Genomic DNA, 19,878 nt, shown 5'->3' with positions numbered 1-19,878 from the left:
TTTGTGCATATTAATTGTTTATATATCTGTATGTCACCTGTCACCAAGACAAATTCCTTGTATGTGCGAACATACTTGGCAATAAAGCTCGTTCTGATTCTGATTCTGATTATATGGTTTATATAATACAGCATAACTATCAACAAAGTCAAGTTACAATGGGTCATTGAAATGGAACCCCATCATAAGCAGAGGACCAGTTATACGTCTTTCACAGAACAAGAGACTGGGTCTGCCTCCTAAGCCAAGGGCCAAAGATGTATTTTTGAAGGTACTAGTATTGGCCCAGAAGCATTTACGCTTTTCTCCAACTTCCTAGATACATTATACTTACATTTATTTGTTCAGCTGATGCTTTTCTTCAAAACAGCTTACAGTATTAAGCTACTTACAACAATTTACTTATTTATACAGCACAACAACTTTTACAGGAGCAATCCAAGGAAAGTACCTTACTTTTGGGTAATACAGCAGGACGAGGGATTCAGACCTGAGTCCTTCAAGTTGTAGATGATGGCTTTAACCACAATGCCCCCTGTTAGACTGGCCAACTGTCACTACCCAAGCCAAGTGTGCTTTGATCTGGGCAGTCAGCATCCATCATCAAGCAAAGTTCGAGCACCGTTTTATGGAAGGGGGCCTGGGCTGGAACCCGTGCAGGAAATGATGCCATGGTGCAGGATAATGGAAAGCACCAGCAAGAGAAACAGGACCATGGGAGGATGATGGGGGTTTCTGAGATAGGAAGGGCCCTCTACCTGATACTGACAGCGTGTCCTGCAAAGTGCTTAGCGAGAGCAATGTCTACAAAACCAGTGGAAGGCAAAATAGTCTTCAAGCATGAGCACCTACAGAAGCTGAATCCTGCATGTATGCTGGCATGGCCATCAGCTTCTAAACAGTACAAAACACATCACTATGGTAATTCCACCTGCAGAGCTGGCAGCAGCACTAACAGCAAAGGGATATGGGGAAAGGGAAAATCATGAAGTGCCTTAGAACTGGGTTTAAAATTAAATTTTACCTTCTCTTAGTAAACGACTATTATTCATTCAATGATGGCAGAAGGCAGTGGCGACCAATCTAAGTTAGGACTGTTCCGTTCAGAAGGAAGCAGGAGGTGGTCACCAGCGGAAACAAAATAACTGTAACATTGGGGTTCTAGAACCGAGCACCAGGGACTTGCTCGGGCGGGCAGGGTGGTGGGGTGTGTGTGGAGGAAGGGTAGGGGCATTAAAGACTGAGGCGCTCTTGTGTCGCCCGCGAGTGGGCCGCGCCCAGCACTGAACATGGGGCATGCTGCCAAAAGCCAGCGCACACTGCTGAACAAGGTGCAGGCACTCACTGAGGACTGGTGGGCGGGGGCCTGTAGCTGCTCCCATCTGGCCCCTCCCAGTAGGGCTCAATGCCAGGCAAGGGGGTAAGAGGAGTCCTGCGGTGGGAAACACAATAGAAACGGGGGAGAGTTGGCCGTCAATGAGGCAGGGCGCCCTGGCAATAAACACAGCAGACTCAGGAGGGGACAGAGAGACAGAGGAGAGGAGAGGAGAGGCGAGGAGAGGCGAGGAGAGGAGAGGCGAGGAGAGGGAGGGACATGTGCAGAGAGCAAGAGACACAAGGAAGATGTGGCCGGTGAATGTCTGAATTCTCTGTTTATTAGTGGAAATTAGACATACATCTTACAGTTCAAAGACCACACATGCAAGGGGGGTATAATCTCATGCAATCAGGTCAGGATACGATAAATATCCTGCAAGTCTTGCTCAGTGTAATAATATACCTCTGTAGCTCCATGACTTTTGGTAGACACGTTGAAAAAAATCAGGTATATGTATCTATATATTACACAGTAAAAAAAGCTACAGTTTGCTGGGCAGGAACGGAAAGGTGCCCCTTATCGTAAAGGAGACCGACCCGCATACAGTACGGAAGATAAACACAATACATTTAAGAGCGAGGTGTACTGGCTCGACGAAGCAGCTGTGCTAAAACACCCACAATGCATCTGCATTTCAGAGTCCACACCTGGCACCGTTGGCAGTAATTTGTCACCACTGCGGCATTATAGACTTCGGTGGTAAGGAAACAGTGGCACTGTTGGTTCACGCCATTAGCAACAAAATATGTGGTTGTTAAATGTGCCACTGGTGTAATTTTGGTGTAGATTACTGTGATGGAGCCTGGATGAGGTACACTTTATGGCCATCTGGTTTATGTCCTTTGAGCAGCTGAGCCCATTTGCGTAAATAAGCAAAAACACACTGGTATAGCACGAACATTCAATGCATTTTCTAGGCGAGAGCTGGTTTTTACTTTTCTTTGCAGCACCATTAAGAGGTTATGTAACATCAGATTATTAATCTGATGTAAGAAAAAAAAATCAATATATAGTCATACTAATACAAGTTATTTCTACTGATGATCACTCCACTCAGACCATTGTATTTGCATATGTATAGTAATTACTAAGAGCTGGAAACAAAAAGAAAGCAAACATTTAAAACTCTGTTTCTAAAACCATGCCAATATTAAATTCTTTCCTTTAACGTTCAAGATTGTGTTCAACAACTGACTGCAATACTGACACCAATTTTTCAAGTTGTCACAATACTGTGCATTACATTGCTTATAATAACCAAGGGATCAAATACACAGAATGCAACCGATTCAAACAAGTCATCTCCAAAAGTCATCAAAGGTCGCAGTTATCATAACTGGAAGAAGAGAGACACACAAAAGAGCAGTTAAGTAGGAAGAAATATATAAATGCTTTTTCTTTTCTTTTTTTTACAATGTACAACTGTCTTCATTTAATACGTAGTTCACGTTATAACCAATCCAGCACCGCAAGTTTAAACGCTGCTTAAAATGTTCAGCTTTGTAGTGTACCATGGTAAAACTACTGAAAAGGTGTACCAAAAGCGGTATAAAAAGCATGGGAAGAAGCCAGAGCCAAGCATGGTTGAAGGGTCGCTCTAAGGTACAGCATGCATATTTACCATGGTAAACTTCAGGCAGGGAGTACCGGAGCTGAAAGATGTGTTCACCGACAGATGCTCTCTGACTGGTGCTGAAAAGCACTTTCCTTTGAGCAGCACAATTAGACTCGAACACAAGACATGAAATGAAATATCAGCAGATTTACCCCTGAAAAATGGTCTTCTGCTCATGTTTTGCCGTTTCTTTCTCCTTAAGTGAGAACACAGACAGGGAGTGTGCGCAACTGATCGAGCCGGGCGCTGGGTTCTGGGTCGGGCTATGAACTTCTCAATCAACAACGTCTCAGGGTTTTAGGCAACATCTACATCTGTGTGTACATGACGTGTGCACATGTACCCACGAGTGTGCAACACCATCTCAGGGGAGGTCAACGACAGCAGGTAAGAGGAAGGGGGGTGGGGGGTGGTGGGCCAGCACTCACATGTACCGTCTGTGATTTGTTAGCGAGCCACTTTTCAACCACTGGGTTTCAGCCAGTGCCTCTGCCATCCTGGTCAGACAGGAGCGTGGGGACAGACCACAGACAAGGTGGAGTTCAGTCAGGGAGCTGGAGATCTCTCCTCCTGAACCCTCGCAGGTCCTACGGCTGTGGGATCTTCTCTGCTCCCACATCCAAGGACCACAAGGCCACCGGCCACACACAGTCTGGGCGCTCTGTGTGTGTGCTGCACACCTGAGTCAGTGCACTACTGGACACCGAGTGTTTCACATTTCAAAAAGAAACTCTTGAGTACAAACTGAACAAAAATGCTTACAATAAAACCACACGTTAAGGGCTCGTTCTGTGCATGAGCTTCTTTCATTCCTACAACACATTTTCATTTATTACATAGCCTTCTCTGTGATATTATTACATTGTCCTGGTGCACCAAGAATACACTTTGCTATTTGAGTGTTACTTGTGAACAAATATACTGGGTTTCAGAAAATGTGTGAAAGGTTTGAATGTGCACCAGAAACACCACCTACCTGTACCAGGAGGTTCACAGCAGGTACAGCTAAAGTAACTCAACCACCTTGAAAAATATTAACTTCAGTCTTCATTCCAGACACAGCATCATGTCAAATTTCAAAGTTACCATCTAATATTATGTTTAATTATGATTAAAATACACAAATTTAACATATTATTACCATTGGGGGTATAATGTAAAAACTGTAACTGAAAGTATATTGGTTATACTTGTCAAAAATTGCTACAGGGAACTTTTAAAGGAGCACTTAGTGTGAACAGATTAGTGATTCATAATTTCAGTCCTCAAAACCCCTTGTCCCACTGGTGGTGCTTGAATATTTGTGTTTGACACAAGCGATTGGTATCGGATGTAACTTGGGTATAAGAAAAATGAAAAGCCAGTTTCATTTATAGATTGTAAAGAGGCATTTTCAATCCAAAGTAATACACCTTTAAGAGTAAGACAGTACTGAATAAAATACACTGGCTCCTCGTGTTATGAACATTGTAGTTACGCATTTTTGAAGATACATACGTGCAGTTTCCAGTTTAATTTTTTAAAAACTGCATTTTCTACCCTACTCTATTAAAAAAAAACCTCTGTCCATTGGGCCACCTGTACCCATCCATTAGCTAACAGTTAAAACTCTCAGACTGGAAACAGTACAGGTGCATGGGTCCATATCCATTCAACTTACTCCCTGTGTTTACAGCTCATGTCTGGTGTTCCTGAGTGTCGATGATCAATAAGAGGTATTTTGCACACATTTATGAGATGAATCAAACAATAGTCGGCATTCAACAAGGGTTTGCTGAGATAATGTACACTCACGTTCAGATGTTTTAATTTAGTTTTAATTTTAATCCAACTTGAAGTTAACAAAGATGTTAACATGAAAAGTATTACCAAGTATTTCATTTACTATAACTACTCTAACTATATAACGAAATTCACTATATAACGATACATCATCTTATCCATAAATAAACCGAGGGACATCTATTTTATTAAGCTTTTATTTATTGTATGGACGATAAAGAAAGTTGACAGAGGCCTGAAGCTGGTAAATGATGGGCATTTTTATGTGATGAACTGGTCAACAGCATGGAGTGGAGTGTTGTTTTTTTTTTCCAGTCATATTAAATAAATTTTAATTTTAAGAAAGTTTGAAGTTAATAAAAATGAGAAAAATTATAATCAAATGTAGTGGCATCATTTCCAGGGTGTAACCCCCTTGCACCCTGTTCTTCCAGAATGGGCTACACACACAGTGACCCTGCACTAGCAAACAGTTCCCCATAATGGATGGATGCAGGCGTTACAGAATATTTCTTACAGCTTTGTCTAATGGCTTTTTACAACTATCCCATTAATAAGTGGAAGGAAGTATGTATTATTTCATTGACTGCAGCTTACTAGTACAAATGTCTTTGGAGTTATAAGAAAATTGAGTTTCTGCTTCCAGTCCCTATCGTGTTCATAAGTTGAGGATCCAGTGTAAACCAAAAACACAACACAATAAAACTAAGCTCGAAAATCCGGCACCCAGTTTGTATAGTTTAACAATGTTTAATCACAAAAACTGCATTTAAAGTAAGATTCACAGCATCTTTTTTTCCGTAATAAATGTTGAAAAAAACTGCGATATAATCCACAGCATATCAGCAAATTTCATTACATAAATGTACCTACTATAACAAAAGAACAGTATATTGACCTCTGTTTTGACTATATTTGTTTTATAAAAAGGCTTTGCAATGGGTTTGGCCATACTTGTCAAACATGTGTGTAGTGGGCAGTACAAATGTCAATTCCACTCTAATTGTCTAACATTAATCAGTTCTGCCCCTAAAGAGCAGGGTAAATGTGTCCACCGCGTTTAACAAAGATGAGAAATATAAATGGCAGCAAAAATGACTATAAACCATTCCAACTTATAAAATATGAAGAGTGTACAGCATAAAAAATAAAGTGTCACTGCATTGTTTCATCTGTAATTTTGACTTATTGTTCAGTGTAGCTGCACATTCATGTTCAAAGTAAAAACAGGCAACAGCTCTCTAAAAACTAACCAGAAATCAAACAGGCATGATAATATTGTAATTGACAATTTGGACACATAAATGACAACAGCTGGCCAGCATAAACAAGTTATGATTTGTTCTCACATATCACATAGCGTTCCCCATAATGAATACCATACTAAATACTGCATTTCATACCACTTGCAAAGGATATTATTTCTATAGGACATCCAAAAGAATTTATCACTTTGTTTTTATCACTAAACAAAGACAGTTTTTTTTGCACTCATTTTGAACTTTTTCAGGTTATGTTAAATATGAAGTTTGCTACATGTTTTAGATTTTATTTACTCATACAGATGGTCCCCTGTCTGCAATACTAATATTGACCAACAAAGTGCTACTAATAGAGAAGTAATATAGAGTGGGACTACTTTTCCAACATAATTACATAATTAGTACTTATAAAGTCCATATTTTGTGCAAAAAAAGATGCTAGGAGTACATACGTGGGACACTAACTGTAGAAAAAGAGCAAACTGATGCTCCATGACAGAGGGTAACATGGGATACAGGGAGTGAAATGACTACATTTCTATATTTTTTTTACCCCTCTAATCATTACTACATTTGACTACTTTCATCCTTATTGTTAGTCATACTATTGGTTTAATAATAAAAGTATTATATTTTGATATATTTTAAGAATGTTACATGTACATTAGGGTAGCATAGTGTATTGAAAGCTGAGCAAAGGTTCTGATTGCTTTAGAAAACACAGTACAGTACTGAAAAAAAAAATAGTACCAAAAGCTCCCACTGAACTTCCCTATTTATGGGATATGTGCGCTGAATATTTTGAGTTTTCTTATTACTTACAGGGTTTACCATCACTTTAAACCAGTTGTATGTGCTCTCTCACTTCATGGGTGGGAATCACAGCGGTACATTTTCTTCAAAAAATACATTTTACAATCATAAAGGACCATTTCTAAATAAGCATCTATAAACACATCTTTGTAAACATTCTGAGTTTAAATGCATCCCTCTCTAAGTTTAGTGATGTTTCTGTGTAATTAAATTGTCTCATTACGACAGTTGCCCTGTATCTGCAAAGCAACAAATAATGGGGAACCGTATAGTAGAGACTAACTGTACTTGCATTTAAACAGGCAGCAAAAATTTTAATGTTATTTACCACAATCCTGCTGTTTATTTTTTGTTGTATTTAGCAATGGCATGAAAACAACAGCAGAACCACATAATGACTATTGATGATGTTACGCATTAATAATTTAAAAAGTTGGCCCATAACATTTACTTTTCTTAAGCAGGTGAAACAATTTTTAGCACTGGCAATCAATGTGCGCGAAAAGTGCGGCGCATTAGTTAAGGATGACAAGCCACTGTGCGGCTAAAAATTAGTTTTCCACAGTTTCCTTTTCTTGCCTCACTGAAATCACAGCAAGTGGCACATTTTATATAAATCTTTATTTATCAGAAAACGCCATGTTTTGTATGAGAACAGACCGTAACTGAGCCTCAGAAATGAGGAAACTCTGCCTGTTATTACTGATGATGAGCTTACTGATGTGGGTAGAGAAAGCAGCTACATGACTGCATGTGGTCCAATCCCTCACTGGGTACAGGTAACGGTTTGTTTGCCAGTAATCAGTGAGGGATGTGACCACAGCCAGGCCTCCTCAACTAAAGGATGCAGCAGGCTGCAGTGGTGGGAAGCTGATGGCCTTTTGCCTTGGCGTAACCTGTAATTGCGTGGAAAAAAACAACAGCCACTGGATTTTACTTACGGAGTCTCGACGCTTTTCCTGCAGTGCGTTATCGAAAGTGGGGGATCTGAGAAAAAGGACAGAAACAGTACAAAGTGGATGGTTAATCCTCAAGAGAGCACAGCAAAGGGTGTCGATACACTGAAATACTGGTAAAATGCCCATTATTACATTCTCGAACTCATTTAAGTGCCATCATCACAGCCTGCGGCACAAAGGCCTTTAAGATGCAGCGGTTGGCACACTGTTGAAACCAGCGGAGACAGAGCTGACGTCAATGTGAAGTCACCACACTTATCGTTCCGTAAGAGAACGTGTCTTTCTCCCAGTAACTTTTAAAAGAATCTGCAATTACCTTGGGCCGAGTCAGGGGTTTTGAAGATGAACATAGACTTACAGTTTGCTATAATAAGCTCGATGTCACTCCTGCTCACACTCAGCAACTACAAAAGAGGGGTTTCATCTTCTGTTTAGCAATTTTGAGCACCTGCAACTCCATTAATAAAGTGCAAGACCTGTTCAGGAAGTAAGCCTTTAGTGTTTCACTGAAGTGGGCACCCTTCTATTATTTGCACATCGACTGTGCCACGCAGAAATGTCGCAGCATGCCATTACATTGGAATCGCAGAAACGTTATCTCCAACACAAATATAATGTTTGTATCTTTGCTGAGGGGAGAAACACAGTTTTGATTCCATCCAGTGCTTATTCCTTCAGCAAGTGTAAGACAGAGCACAAAAAAAAAAAATCAGTAGTGATGTTGCTTAGGTTTAATTATGTCTCAGAGCTGGTAGATCATGTACAGGCATCAAGACTGGCATTTCACAGCAATTAGAGGTATTCTATGGATGAAAATGTGAAATAATCACGTTCAGTTGCGATAAAACATGTTTTATTTATCTCTGAATGAGCTTCAAAAAGTTGGTGCTCTTAAAACCCAACAAAAACTACTTCAGCTAAAACAGAGTAAGACTATGAAAAAATATGTAAGTGCAAGATTACTTTCCACAGCGACACAAGAAGAATCTTTAAAAGAAAGGCTACTGGTATATAGCACTACTAATTTAAATTCCAATGCCAATAATTCTTTAAGTTTGACTCATTCATACATATTGGTACATAGATTTACCAACCAATGAATCGCGAGGCAATGGGGTGAAAGGCCATTCTGCAAGAACACAAAACCCACAATATACGGTACATTCAATGTATTTGACATTCATACATGAAAGTGGGCTTATCCTCCTGAAAAGAGCAACTACAGTGTTGACAGAGCAGCACAGCGCACTCACCTCGCCTTCTCTTCAGCTTCCGCCGCCGCTGCTTATTGACAAAGCAGGCGGCCAACGTGCTGAACAAGATGGCCGCCGCCAGGAAGCAAATGGTGGCCACGATGCCTGCTACCACAGGCCGAGCCAGACCTTCGTCCGCCATCTCCGGGGGTGGGAAGAAATCTGCGTGGAGAGCAAAGAGCACACGGTACAACAAGGGAACATCACGCAGGTATGCTGCAAGTAAAAGGCAGACACCCCAAAGCACTGTGACCTCAGGACAGAATCTTCAAAAAACCTGCCTCTACCACTAGTTATACTTTTTCAGATCACTGGGAAAAAATGTATGAGTTTACTAGACTGTTCAAAACAATTTCACATTTTATAAAATGGAAGCAGAGGTAAAAAAATCCCAATAATATGCATTGTATTAGATTTACTTTCTTATGCTGTAAAATATTCTTTTTGCACAAAACAATTCCAAATACAACGATTTTAACAATTAGAATTCAAGATGTTCAAACTTTAATAAAAAGGAAGCAGAATTAACTGTGACCCAGTAGGGGGCAGTAAAGTGCTTCCACTCTGCAATGTTTAGCAGCAGAGTATATGGAGTTGTAAAAAAAAAAAAAAAAAAAAGCAAAATATCTATACGTACATTTCTCACTAATTCCAGCACACTAAAATGAAATCTGTTTTGACACCGCCACTGATGATTATGTGTTTCACAATAGATTGCAGGCAAACAGTATTTATTCTTTTTAATTATTACGAATATAATGAGGCAGGCACTGCGACATTAAATTTAAGTCAACCAGGCATTTTTAGAATGCCAATACCATGGACACAGACAGTTTTCAAAACCTCACCTGTACTCGAAACTCCCACAACATTACTGGGCTCACTGATGAGGTCTTCCATGACGGCCATCACTCGGAATTCATACCATGACTCCTGAGGTGAGAGTAACCCATTTTAGACAATGGACTTGTAGGGAACAATTAACATGGTCTCATTGTCAGGTAACACAAAAGTGATAGATTGCTGGGTCCTCCCACACACACACCATCATCCCCTCAAAGCTCAGGAATCACCCAGTACAAGGTCACAGAGGGTCCAGAAGGTTCTCCCTACTGCCTCAGGATCATGACTTCCTACCAGTAAGGCACATTTTGAGTTCTAAATCAAACTCTTAATATCCACATTTACATGACAAGAACAAATACTATGAACCACAATTAGTGAATCCATCTTCATCACCAAACACACAAAATCCCTGCCTTACCTTTTAAATGTAATTCAAATCCAAGGTCAGAATATCATTAACTATTTTGATCACCTTTAAATCCAGGCTTAAGACCCACATGTTCAAAATGACTTACATATGACACTTTCCCTGATTCTTTTTTCTGTCCCTTTTCCCTCTCATCATTTATCTTACTATTATTTTCCCTTCTTACATTAGCACCATCAGTGCTGGAACATACCAACACAGAAACAGCAGCACATAGAGATAATGAATACATCCATATTTAAAGCAAGGAAAAAAAATGCAATATTAAACATGTGTGGTGATGAGCATTTAGTACCATGGTCCAGAAAGTCCTCTAGTGAAAACAGTGTCGAGAAAGCAAATGAGTTATCATACAGGTAAAGGTTAATTTTTTATAGCAAAAGAAAATTCATCACTTGGGTCATCTATACACTGTTTTACTTCATTTGATATGGATCATAACAACAAAATACACACACACACACACACACATTTTCAGAACCGCTTGTCCCTTACGGGGTCACGGGGAACCGGAGCCTACCCGGCAACACAGGGCGTAAGGCCAGAGGGGGAAGGGGACACACCCAGGACGGGACGCCAGTCCGTCACAAGGCACCCCAAGCGGGACTCGAACCCCAGACCCACCGGAGAGTAGGACTGCGGTCCAACCCACTGCGCCACCGCACCCCCTTATAACAACAAAATATTTCTACTGAATTATTAAGCGAGAAAGAAGAAAAGCTCACAAAGTTTTCAATGTGCTGTTAAGCAGAATAATTTTTTTTTTTAAATTTCAGCTAGTTGTGTTAACTGCTGTGTTTGGGATGACACGGAGGTGCAATGAGTGCAACGCAACTCCTGGGCTGGGGGTTCAGATACGAGCTCCAATCCAACCCAGTCTGTGTGGGGTCTGTATGCGCTCCCTCTGTTTCTGCGGTTTCCTCCCACAGTCCAAAGACATGTTTCAGATAAACTCAAGACTGTAGTCCTGTCATTTGTGACTTTATTCTTCCACATCATTATTTTTCTTTTTGCTTAATTCTGTTAAAACGGCCACCCACCGCTGAACCCCAACACAGTCATTCACTTTACCCAGCATGCCCTGCGTGGGCGCTTTCCTTTCCCTTTTAAAATTCTTTTAAGAGTCTCATTAAAACTTTTCCTTATAACAGCTGATGGTTTTATACAATGAAGCAAAGTCGAAAGAATTCTGAGAAACACTTGCCAGTGGTCACGTGGCAATGAGTAGAAGACACTCCAATCCACTCCACTCCGGAGGGAGGGAAGGAGAAAGTCTACTCACCTCGTAAGATTTTCAGCATCACCGAGGCTTGTATAAGATTTCAGTTCTCCTAAGGTATTTCTCATAAGTGTGAATTGGTAGCTTGTTATGCAAATTTTCTGGTATAGTTTATATGCACTCATAAGTGTAAATTCTCGCATTATGAGCATTCATTACATGAGGGGAGACGGTACCTCTGTCTTGGCTAAAATTCTACCCATACCGAAGAGCAAATTTTAGTGGTGTCAGGAAAGAGCTGAAAGCACTGGACACTGTACCATGTCCAAAGTCCCACGTGGGACAATTACTTCAGCAACTCCAGCAGTCAACACAGATGTGCTCTATTCAGAGGAAGCAGAATGAACAAGGCAAAACTGCAAACGTGTCTGCTAAAAACAAAGAGAAATTTAGCTATTTAAAAACTCAGTATAGAAATATGTAAAGGAAAAGCCTAACAATTATGCCATAGAAGATGTGTTCCCCAAAAGCTATTATTTGTATGTTTAATTAAATGATAATAAGCGGTTCCGAAAACGTGTGTGTGTGTATTACAGATTTTACAGGTCTTTTGATGATGAACCACATTGGACAGTCTGAAAATAAAGAAATATTTGTGAAACATTAATATTCCTACCAATTTCATATATTCATATACTGAGAATAGTATATTTCAGATATGCTGGTCCCTTGCTGGATCTGGGCCTGGTCATGGTGAAAGGGCTTGTATGATCTCCAGAGCTATATAGTTGGGAGCAGTATGCTGCTGGTAGGGTCTCCCACAGCAAACAGGTCTGGAGTGAAGATTCAGACTAACACAATCCAAAAAACCCCATGAAAGGGATCAAGAGTACAACGTGTACACTGCCCGGAATAGGATCACTGGGACCTACCCCTGGAGCCAGGCCTGGGGGTAGTGTTCCTGGGCTAGCACCTGGTGGCCGGGCAACCCACGTAACCTGGCTGGGCACAGCCCAAAAAAGGCAACGTGGGGTCCATGTGGGCCCACCACCCGCAAGGTCCAACATGGGGGCTGGGTGCAATGCCTTTCAGGCAGCAGGAGTGGGCAGAGTGGCACACGGCATCACAGACCCTTGCGGCAGAAACTGGCTCTTGGCACATGGAATGTCACCTCACTGGGGGAAAAGGAACCGGAACTGGTGCAGAAGGTTGAGAGATACCAACTAGATATAGTTGGGCTCACCTCCAATCACAGTGTTGGCTGTGGAACCAAATTCCTTGATAGGGGGTGGTCTCTCTCCTACTCAGGAGTTGCACAGGGTGAGAGGCACCAGGCGAGTGTGGGGATACTCTCAAGCTCCCGGCTGGCTGCCGGACAGCTGGAGTTTGTCCCAGTGGACGAGAGGGTTGCCTCAATGCAACTTAGGGTTGCAGAGAGGAAAACTTTGACTATTGTGTGTGCTAATGCACCAAACAGCAGTTCAGAGTATTCAAACTTCTTGGAGAGAGTGGGTGGGGATCTGGACATTGCCCCAACTACAGACTCCATAGTCCTGCTGGGGGACTTCAACGCTCACGTTGGCAACGACTGAGAAATCTCCCCAATTACCCCACTCCAGAACGGCTTGCCCCATCTAAACCTGAACGATGAAACGTTACTGGACTTCTGTGGTAGTCATGGTTTGTCCATAACAAACACCATGTTCGAACACAAGGATGTTCATAAGTGTACTTGGTATCAGAGCTCCTTGGGCTAAAAGTCAATGACTGACTTTGTAGTTGTTTCATCTGACTTGAGGCCACATGTTCTGGACACTCGGGTGAAGAGAGGTGCTGAGCTGTCAACCAATCACCATCTGGCGGCAAGCGGGATCAGATGGCGGGGAAAATTGACAGACAGAACCGGTAGACCCAAGCGTATAGTGAGGGTGTGCTGGGAACGACTGTGGGTGCCAGTCACAGCAGCAACAAAAGCTTGTGGGTGCCAGTCATGGCAGCAACCGAAGAACCTGCTGGTGGACACCGGTGGTTGAGGGAAGTCATCAAGCTGAAGAAAGAGGCCTTTAGGGCCTTGTTGGCTCTGAGGACTCCTGACTCAGATAGGTAATGGCAGGAAAAAAGGCAGCAGCGGCTGCGGTTGCAGAAGCAAAATCCGGAGCGTGGGAGGAGTTTGAAGAGGCCATGGAAAATGACTTTCGGTCGGCCTCAAAGAAGTTCTGGTGAACTCCGGCAGCTCAGGATGGGGTCGGAGGAGCCTCGCTCAGGCTGTGCTCAGCAAAGGTGGAGAAACTCTGACCTCAAATGAAGACATTGTTGGGAGGTGGAAGGAGCACTTTCAGGAACTCCTACACCCAAGCGATATACAGTACCTCCCTTACAGGAGTCAGGGCCAAAGGCTTCCGGCCAAAGGCTCCGGCCGATAGTTGAACCTCGGATTGAAAAGGAACAATGTGGATTCCGTCCTGGTTGTGAAACAGTGGATCAGCTTTTCACCCTCTCACAGATAACTGAGAGGACATGGGAGTTCGCTAATCCAATCTAAATGTGTTTTGTGGACTTGGAGAAGGCCTACGACCATGTTCCCCAAGAAATTCTGGGGGAGGTGCTTTAGGAGTATGGGGTGCCGGGGCCACTACTGCAGGTCATTTGGTCTCTGTACACACGGAGCGAGAACTGTGTCCGCATACTCAGCATTAAGTCAAGCCTGTTCAATGTGGGTGTTGGACTCCGCCAAGGTTGTGCCTTGTCCCCACTCCTGTTTGGGGTTTTCATGGACAGGATATCAAGGTGCAGCTGAGGTCAGGAGGGCATTCTATGTGGGGACCAGAAGGTGATGTATCTGCTTTTTGCGTATGATGCTGTCCTTTTGGCACCCTCACATGGATGTCTCCAGCATACACTGGAACAGTTTACAGCCGAGTATGAAGAGGTTGGTATGCTGAAGAGGGAGCTGAGCCACAAGGCAAAGCTCTCTATTTACCGGTCGGTCTATGTCCCTACCCTCACCTATGGTCATGAACTCTGGGAAATGACCAAACGAATAAGATCGCAGATAAAAGCAGTTGAAATGAGTTTTCTCCACAGGGTGGTGGGACTCACTCCGTGACAGGGTGAGGAGTTTGGCCATCCGGGAGAAACTCATTGTAGAGCCACAGCTCCATCACATTGAGAAGAGTCAGTTGAGGTGGTTCGGGCATCTGGTAAGGAGGCCTTCTGGGCACCTCCCTTTTGAGGTTTACCAGGCACGGCCAGCTGGGACGAGGCCCCAAGGTCAGCCCAGGATCCACTGAAGAAATTATATCTCCCAGTTGGCCTGGGAGCTGCTGGGGATCTCCAGGGTTGAGCTGGAGGAAGTTGCAAGGGACAGGGACGTCTGGGCTTCTCTGCTCTCCCTATTGCCACCGCGAACCTAGTTAGACAAGCAGTCAGGAAAATGATGGATGGATGGAGATATATTGGTCCACCTAAATAAATAAAATAAATAACTTTTTTATATTAGGTTGCTGTCATAATCGAGATTGTTGTTTCAAGTCAGAAGGATGTAGGCATGACTGCAGCATTTCCACAGATGTGCATAAAAACTGCACTCCTGAGATATACTTACCGTTAGTAGCTGATTTTCACTTTCAAGTAATTCCTTTTATGCCACTTTGATGCTACAGATCCTACAGAACTGTTTTCTTTTCCCAGAAACAAAATTTAAGTTTCTGACTTTCCTTACTTTGTTTGTCTTCTGTCACACTGATCAGGGTGAATTCACTTAAAATGATTTAGAGTGAAAAGACAGGTATGAAAAAAATAGTGCCAAACAGCTGAAAACTGATGCAGGACATTTTTACCTGGACAAGGTCTCTAGCCAGCAGCTCAGTTTCTCCAGCTGGGATTGCATCGTCCAGAACATCCCACCTCTCACCGAGGCGGAATTCCATGATGTAGCGATCGATTGGCGATGTGTGATTGGCTGGCGGGATCCACGTCAGTAGGATTCCCTGCTGTGTCCGATTGGCTGTGAGGCACCTTGGTGGGGTAAGCAGCACCAGTGGTTCAGGGGTACTTATAGGAAATACTAGAGACAGAGCGTAACAGAAAGATAGAGACGCCAGTGAGGTCCAGGAGTACTACATAAGGATGATGTCCTTTACGTGTAAACATAATCAGTGCAAATATTTAAGAAAGATAAGAACATTAAGGGCCAAGTACATCTGAAAATTTTCAAAAAGGTTCCATGAACAAATAATGAATAATATGTAAACAGTCCATACAGTACAGTGTGATTATTTGCGGGGATGTGTAAGAGCATACCTAAGTAACACGGAAATAGCAGAATGATTAAAAATAATTTATTTAATTCCATTCCATTTATTTTAATACTATTGTATTTAAATTAGTGGGGGCGCGGTGGTGCAGTGGGTTGGACCGGGTCCTGCTCTCTGGTGGGTCTGGGGTTCGAGTCCCGCTTGGGGTGCCTTGCGACGGACTGGCGTCCCGTCCTGGGTGTGTCCCCTCCCCCTCCGGCCTTACACCCTGAGTTGCCGGGTTAGGCTCCGGTTCCCCGCGACCCCATATGGGACGAGCGGTTCAGAAAAAAAAAAAATGTATTTAAATTAATTAAATTTGTAGCTAGATGCAGATGGTGGTACGGTATATTAATGTCCATTGAAGTTCAGGTACTGACTACGATGAACATTTCACAGGTTGGTAAAGGATATGGTCTGAGGGGAAAATAAAGTTGCTTTTGTGCATCCTTGTTTGCATGTTTATTTCTATCAAGTTTTCTTTATCTTTTCGGAAGTCTTGGTGCCAGTGAAACAATTCTCACTGGAACATGTTAGTCATAATAAAAAAAAAACTAAATAAGTGGACTAGCTACCATATAACCCAGTGTGACAGATGGGCAGTCATTGAACCCGCCCCATCTGACGGAAATCCCGCCCACCTAACGTGTTCACAGTGACGACCTCGCTGAAGGGTCCTGTGCCTAGCTTGTTCTGTGCCAGGACGCTGAACTGGTACGCCGTCTCGGATTCCAGGCCATGCACCAGCAGCCAGTTCTGAGCTACGGGCACAGGCACAGAGAGCCAGTCGTGAGGCCCCAGCTGCGCCCTCTTCACCCTGGGGAGGAGCGGTACAAGCACAGGGGAGTCATTTCCCACCAATCACACTGGGGAGGAAGGTCAACCGACCCTCGACAGCCCACTAAACAATTTTTCACCCATCTTAACTGAAGGACTCTAAAAAAAAAAAAAAAAAAGAAGTTTCTCACCTCTATTTCTCACTGACATAAAACCCATGTGACATCCACCTCCATTCGTAGGTCTTCTAGTACTTGTCACTTTACACAGAAAACCACAATCCGAGTCACCATTCCAGCTGGATCGCTTCCAAAGCAAATACATTACAGCTTAATTAAAGCACTATTTCTTTTTCTTAAATACTGTAATGCATGACACGGTTAAAGGTCCAGCTTGGAGAAGGTCATTAACAATTAATGATGGAAGATCTGCAGTTCTTTTCACTTCACTGAATCTTTTCATAGTGGGAGACAGCAGCTTTCAGAACATCACTGGGACTCTGATCTGAGTTAAAGAAGTTCACAGTTTTTGGGTAGTCAGGGCACAAGGAGCTAAGCAGGATCAAGACTTTCTATGACCTAAATATTGGACATGACAGTCAAACAGCTCCTATGAAACTCCATAATATATGAACTGAACAATAAAATATTGCAGGTAACCTGATCACACATAATTACCCAAGAGATAGCACTGATGGCACACTGTTGCATGGACACACACAGCCTTGGAGGACAGCATGCTACTGAGCACACATGAGCCATTGTGATGACACCATTAGCAGCAAACGTTGCATGTGTTCTCACGCAGCTTTCAATAGCCAGCAGGTCACTGCATGCAAAATGCGCAAAAGTGCACTCATAGCCAGCGCAGGCCACAGTAACAGCATCAACCCTCTGACTTCACTCATCCAGGATAAGCGATGGGTACCAACACCTAGATGTCAATTGTGCACACAATCGGTACAGTGATGGTTCATTTAAAATCATGTTAGATTTATAATCAGATTATTATTATTATTATTATTATTATTATTATTATTAGAGTATATAGCCAAAAAGAAATTATCATAATAGTGAAATAAGTGTAACCTACATTAAAGCCATTAGGGTAACAGGCCAGTTAAAAACCAGCCAATGTAATTTTTTTTTAGCTTCGAACAGATGAGACGTGCACAGGCCTTTAGGTCGCTGTCCAGCGGTGTGACAGTCATACAAATGCTGGGTATTTATTTATGTCATTACTTACAAGTGGTAAAGTATCGTCCTGGAGGTGCTCAAGATAAGAGATGATTTGTACAGCGATCACAGGCACATTTTAACCTTGGCGGTCAGGTACCGCTGGAGCGGCACAGTCGGCACATACCCCAGTGACCACGATGGGGGCTCCTGGCTGAAAGGGGATTATGGGTTGTGATAAATTAAATTGCTCTTACAGGGCGCATATGGTCTGCTGTGATATGCTGTACTCTAGAGGGAGGAACCTGGTTCATCATTCTTGAATTTTAAAGCACAGCATGGTACCATTGTGCGCATGTTAAGCGATGTGCTTCCTGTCGGCGTGTGCATTATGCAGCTGTCAGAGCGGCACAGGTCCAGGGGTGGGGGCGGGTGTAAATATCAGAAAGGCACATCAGAGGCGAGTTGCGGAGGACAGACGGGAACCGTCGCTTTCATGGAGCGTGGACGGTGCTGCGTACGCAGAGGATGGGCGGTGCTGGTATCGCGACGAGCTTCGCCGGTGTGGACCGACAGCGAGATGACTGGATCCACCACTCCTGTCTTTAAAAAAAACTCACAGGGTCTTTCAGTGGCTCGACCAATGAGATCCCTTTGTAAACTGAGGTTTCATATCACAGCGATCGGAAGTTTTGTCCTTTCCATCAGGTTACCTGTCGCTCGATGATATCTGGCACTGAAATGCGCCTAGTGTAACGGGCAATGACCATATAGATGTTTCATCGTTTCTGCAAGTGCGTTGCGTCACGAGGCTAATGGAATGGCAGGTCCTATGTGGAGAAGCAGAGCCCAGGTCTGCAGCTGGCTTTGCTGCATCAGAGATGAGAAAGGAACAGATGAAGGGGGGGTATCTTCTGTGGAGGAAGCCTCTCTAATGATGATGGGAAGGGGCTCATCTCTCAGTGCAGCACTGCACTGTGGGAAATGCCCCTAATCTCCAGCCTGTCTGTTACAAAGAGCCTCTCCAGACTCGAGCATTCCCTCCTCAGGGAAGAACAGAAGGGCTGAGAGATAACCCCCCCGACCCTGTGCCCCAATCAGTATGTGGCCGTGCCTGGGGAGATAATGTGCTTACGGCTGCAGGTGGAGCGAAGGACAGCATTGGTATTCTGTGTGGGTCCACGGGCCGTCACTCGACCGATGCCTCTCGCAGCAGGATTCAGTCAGAGATCCTGTCCGCTGCACTGACTGTATCCAGGCCACCCCACCCACACACACACACACACACACATTGTTTCTGCATGGAAAATCAAGAGCCGATATGACGGGTCAGTCAATGAACAAGGAGACAGAAGACTCCGAAGGGAATGAGAGACCAGAGTTTTGCAAGGAGAAGGCAGAACACACTGCTTTGCATCCTGCATGTGTGCCTGTTTGAGGTGCGAGTGTGTGCATGAGTATGTGTCTGCAAGTGCATGCGAGTGGGTCTTTGAGTATTTGAGCCTAAGGGTGTGTGTGTACGACTCTGCATTAAGTTATGTACATGACAGTTTATGTTTTACATATGTCTGTGGACATGTATTCCTGCCTATCTCAGTGTGAGTGTGTGTGCGCGTTTGTGTGTATGCGAGCATGCACCTGGCTGTGTCCGCTACTAGAAGACCTTGAAATGAGAATGCCACTCCCTCCTAATCTCCCCTGCAGCCCAGAACTCTCTTTGCATTCTGACGCTGTCCTCTGTCCCCAGCTCCACCACCCCAGCTCCCTTAGACGCACGTAGACGCACATACACACTTTCACGCTATCCCCTTACCCAGGGTCACTCTCCTCATCCCTTATCAGCAGTGCCCTGAAAGGCCTACAACCCAGGGACACTTCGCTACAGAACAAGCATCAGAGACAAAGGCAAAGAGAGACCTAAATGCCCGAAAGGGTGTCACTCCAAAGCAGGTCATGAATGATCTACTCGAGGTGACGATGCACTCACTGTGAAAAAACTGGGAAATCCAGAAACATCTTTGCCACTTCATCAGAAACACCAGACTTGAACTGCTCCCCCTGGTACCTGCATCTACAG

At 43.4% G+C, this 19,878-nt stretch overlaps 1 protein-coding gene across 8 annotated transcripts in view; it reads right to left on the bottom strand.

Annotated features, from left to right (window-relative positions):
- igsf9bb (immunoglobulin superfamily, member 9Bb) overlaps nucleotides 1–19,878 on the bottom strand; it is a 110,584-nt gene that overhangs the window by 13,054 nt on the left and 77,652 nt on the right. For 6 of the 8 annotated variants that reach the window (XM_018755302.2, XM_018755303.2, XM_018755307.2 and 3 more), the window contains exons 13-18: nucleotides 16,491–16,666; nucleotides 15,394–15,620; nucleotides 9,911–9,995; nucleotides 9,063–9,224; nucleotides 7,792–7,837; nucleotides 1,346–1,432 (exon numbers count right to left, since the gene is read on the bottom strand). In XM_018755302.2, the coding sequence (XP_018610818.1) occupies nucleotides 1,346–1,432; nucleotides 7,792–7,837; nucleotides 9,063–9,224; nucleotides 9,911–9,995; nucleotides 15,394–15,620; nucleotides 16,491–16,666 (783 nt within the window). The remainder of the gene's footprint in view (nucleotides 1–1,345; nucleotides 1,433–7,791; nucleotides 7,838–9,062; nucleotides 9,225–9,910; nucleotides 9,996–15,393; nucleotides 15,621–16,490; nucleotides 16,667–19,878) is intronic. The other 2 variants (XM_018755304.2, XM_018755305.2) reach the window with 1 other exon arrangement.

This window comes from Scleropages formosus, chromosome 4 (assembly GCF_900964775.1).
Source record: "Scleropages formosus chromosome 4, fSclFor1.1, whole genome shotgun sequence".
Classification (NCBI taxonomy): domain Eukaryota; kingdom Metazoa; phylum Chordata; class Actinopteri; order Osteoglossiformes; family Osteoglossidae; genus Scleropages; species Scleropages formosus.
The sequence above is the reverse complement of the archived record's forward strand: the minus strand, read 5'-3'. Positions and strand labels throughout refer to the sequence as shown.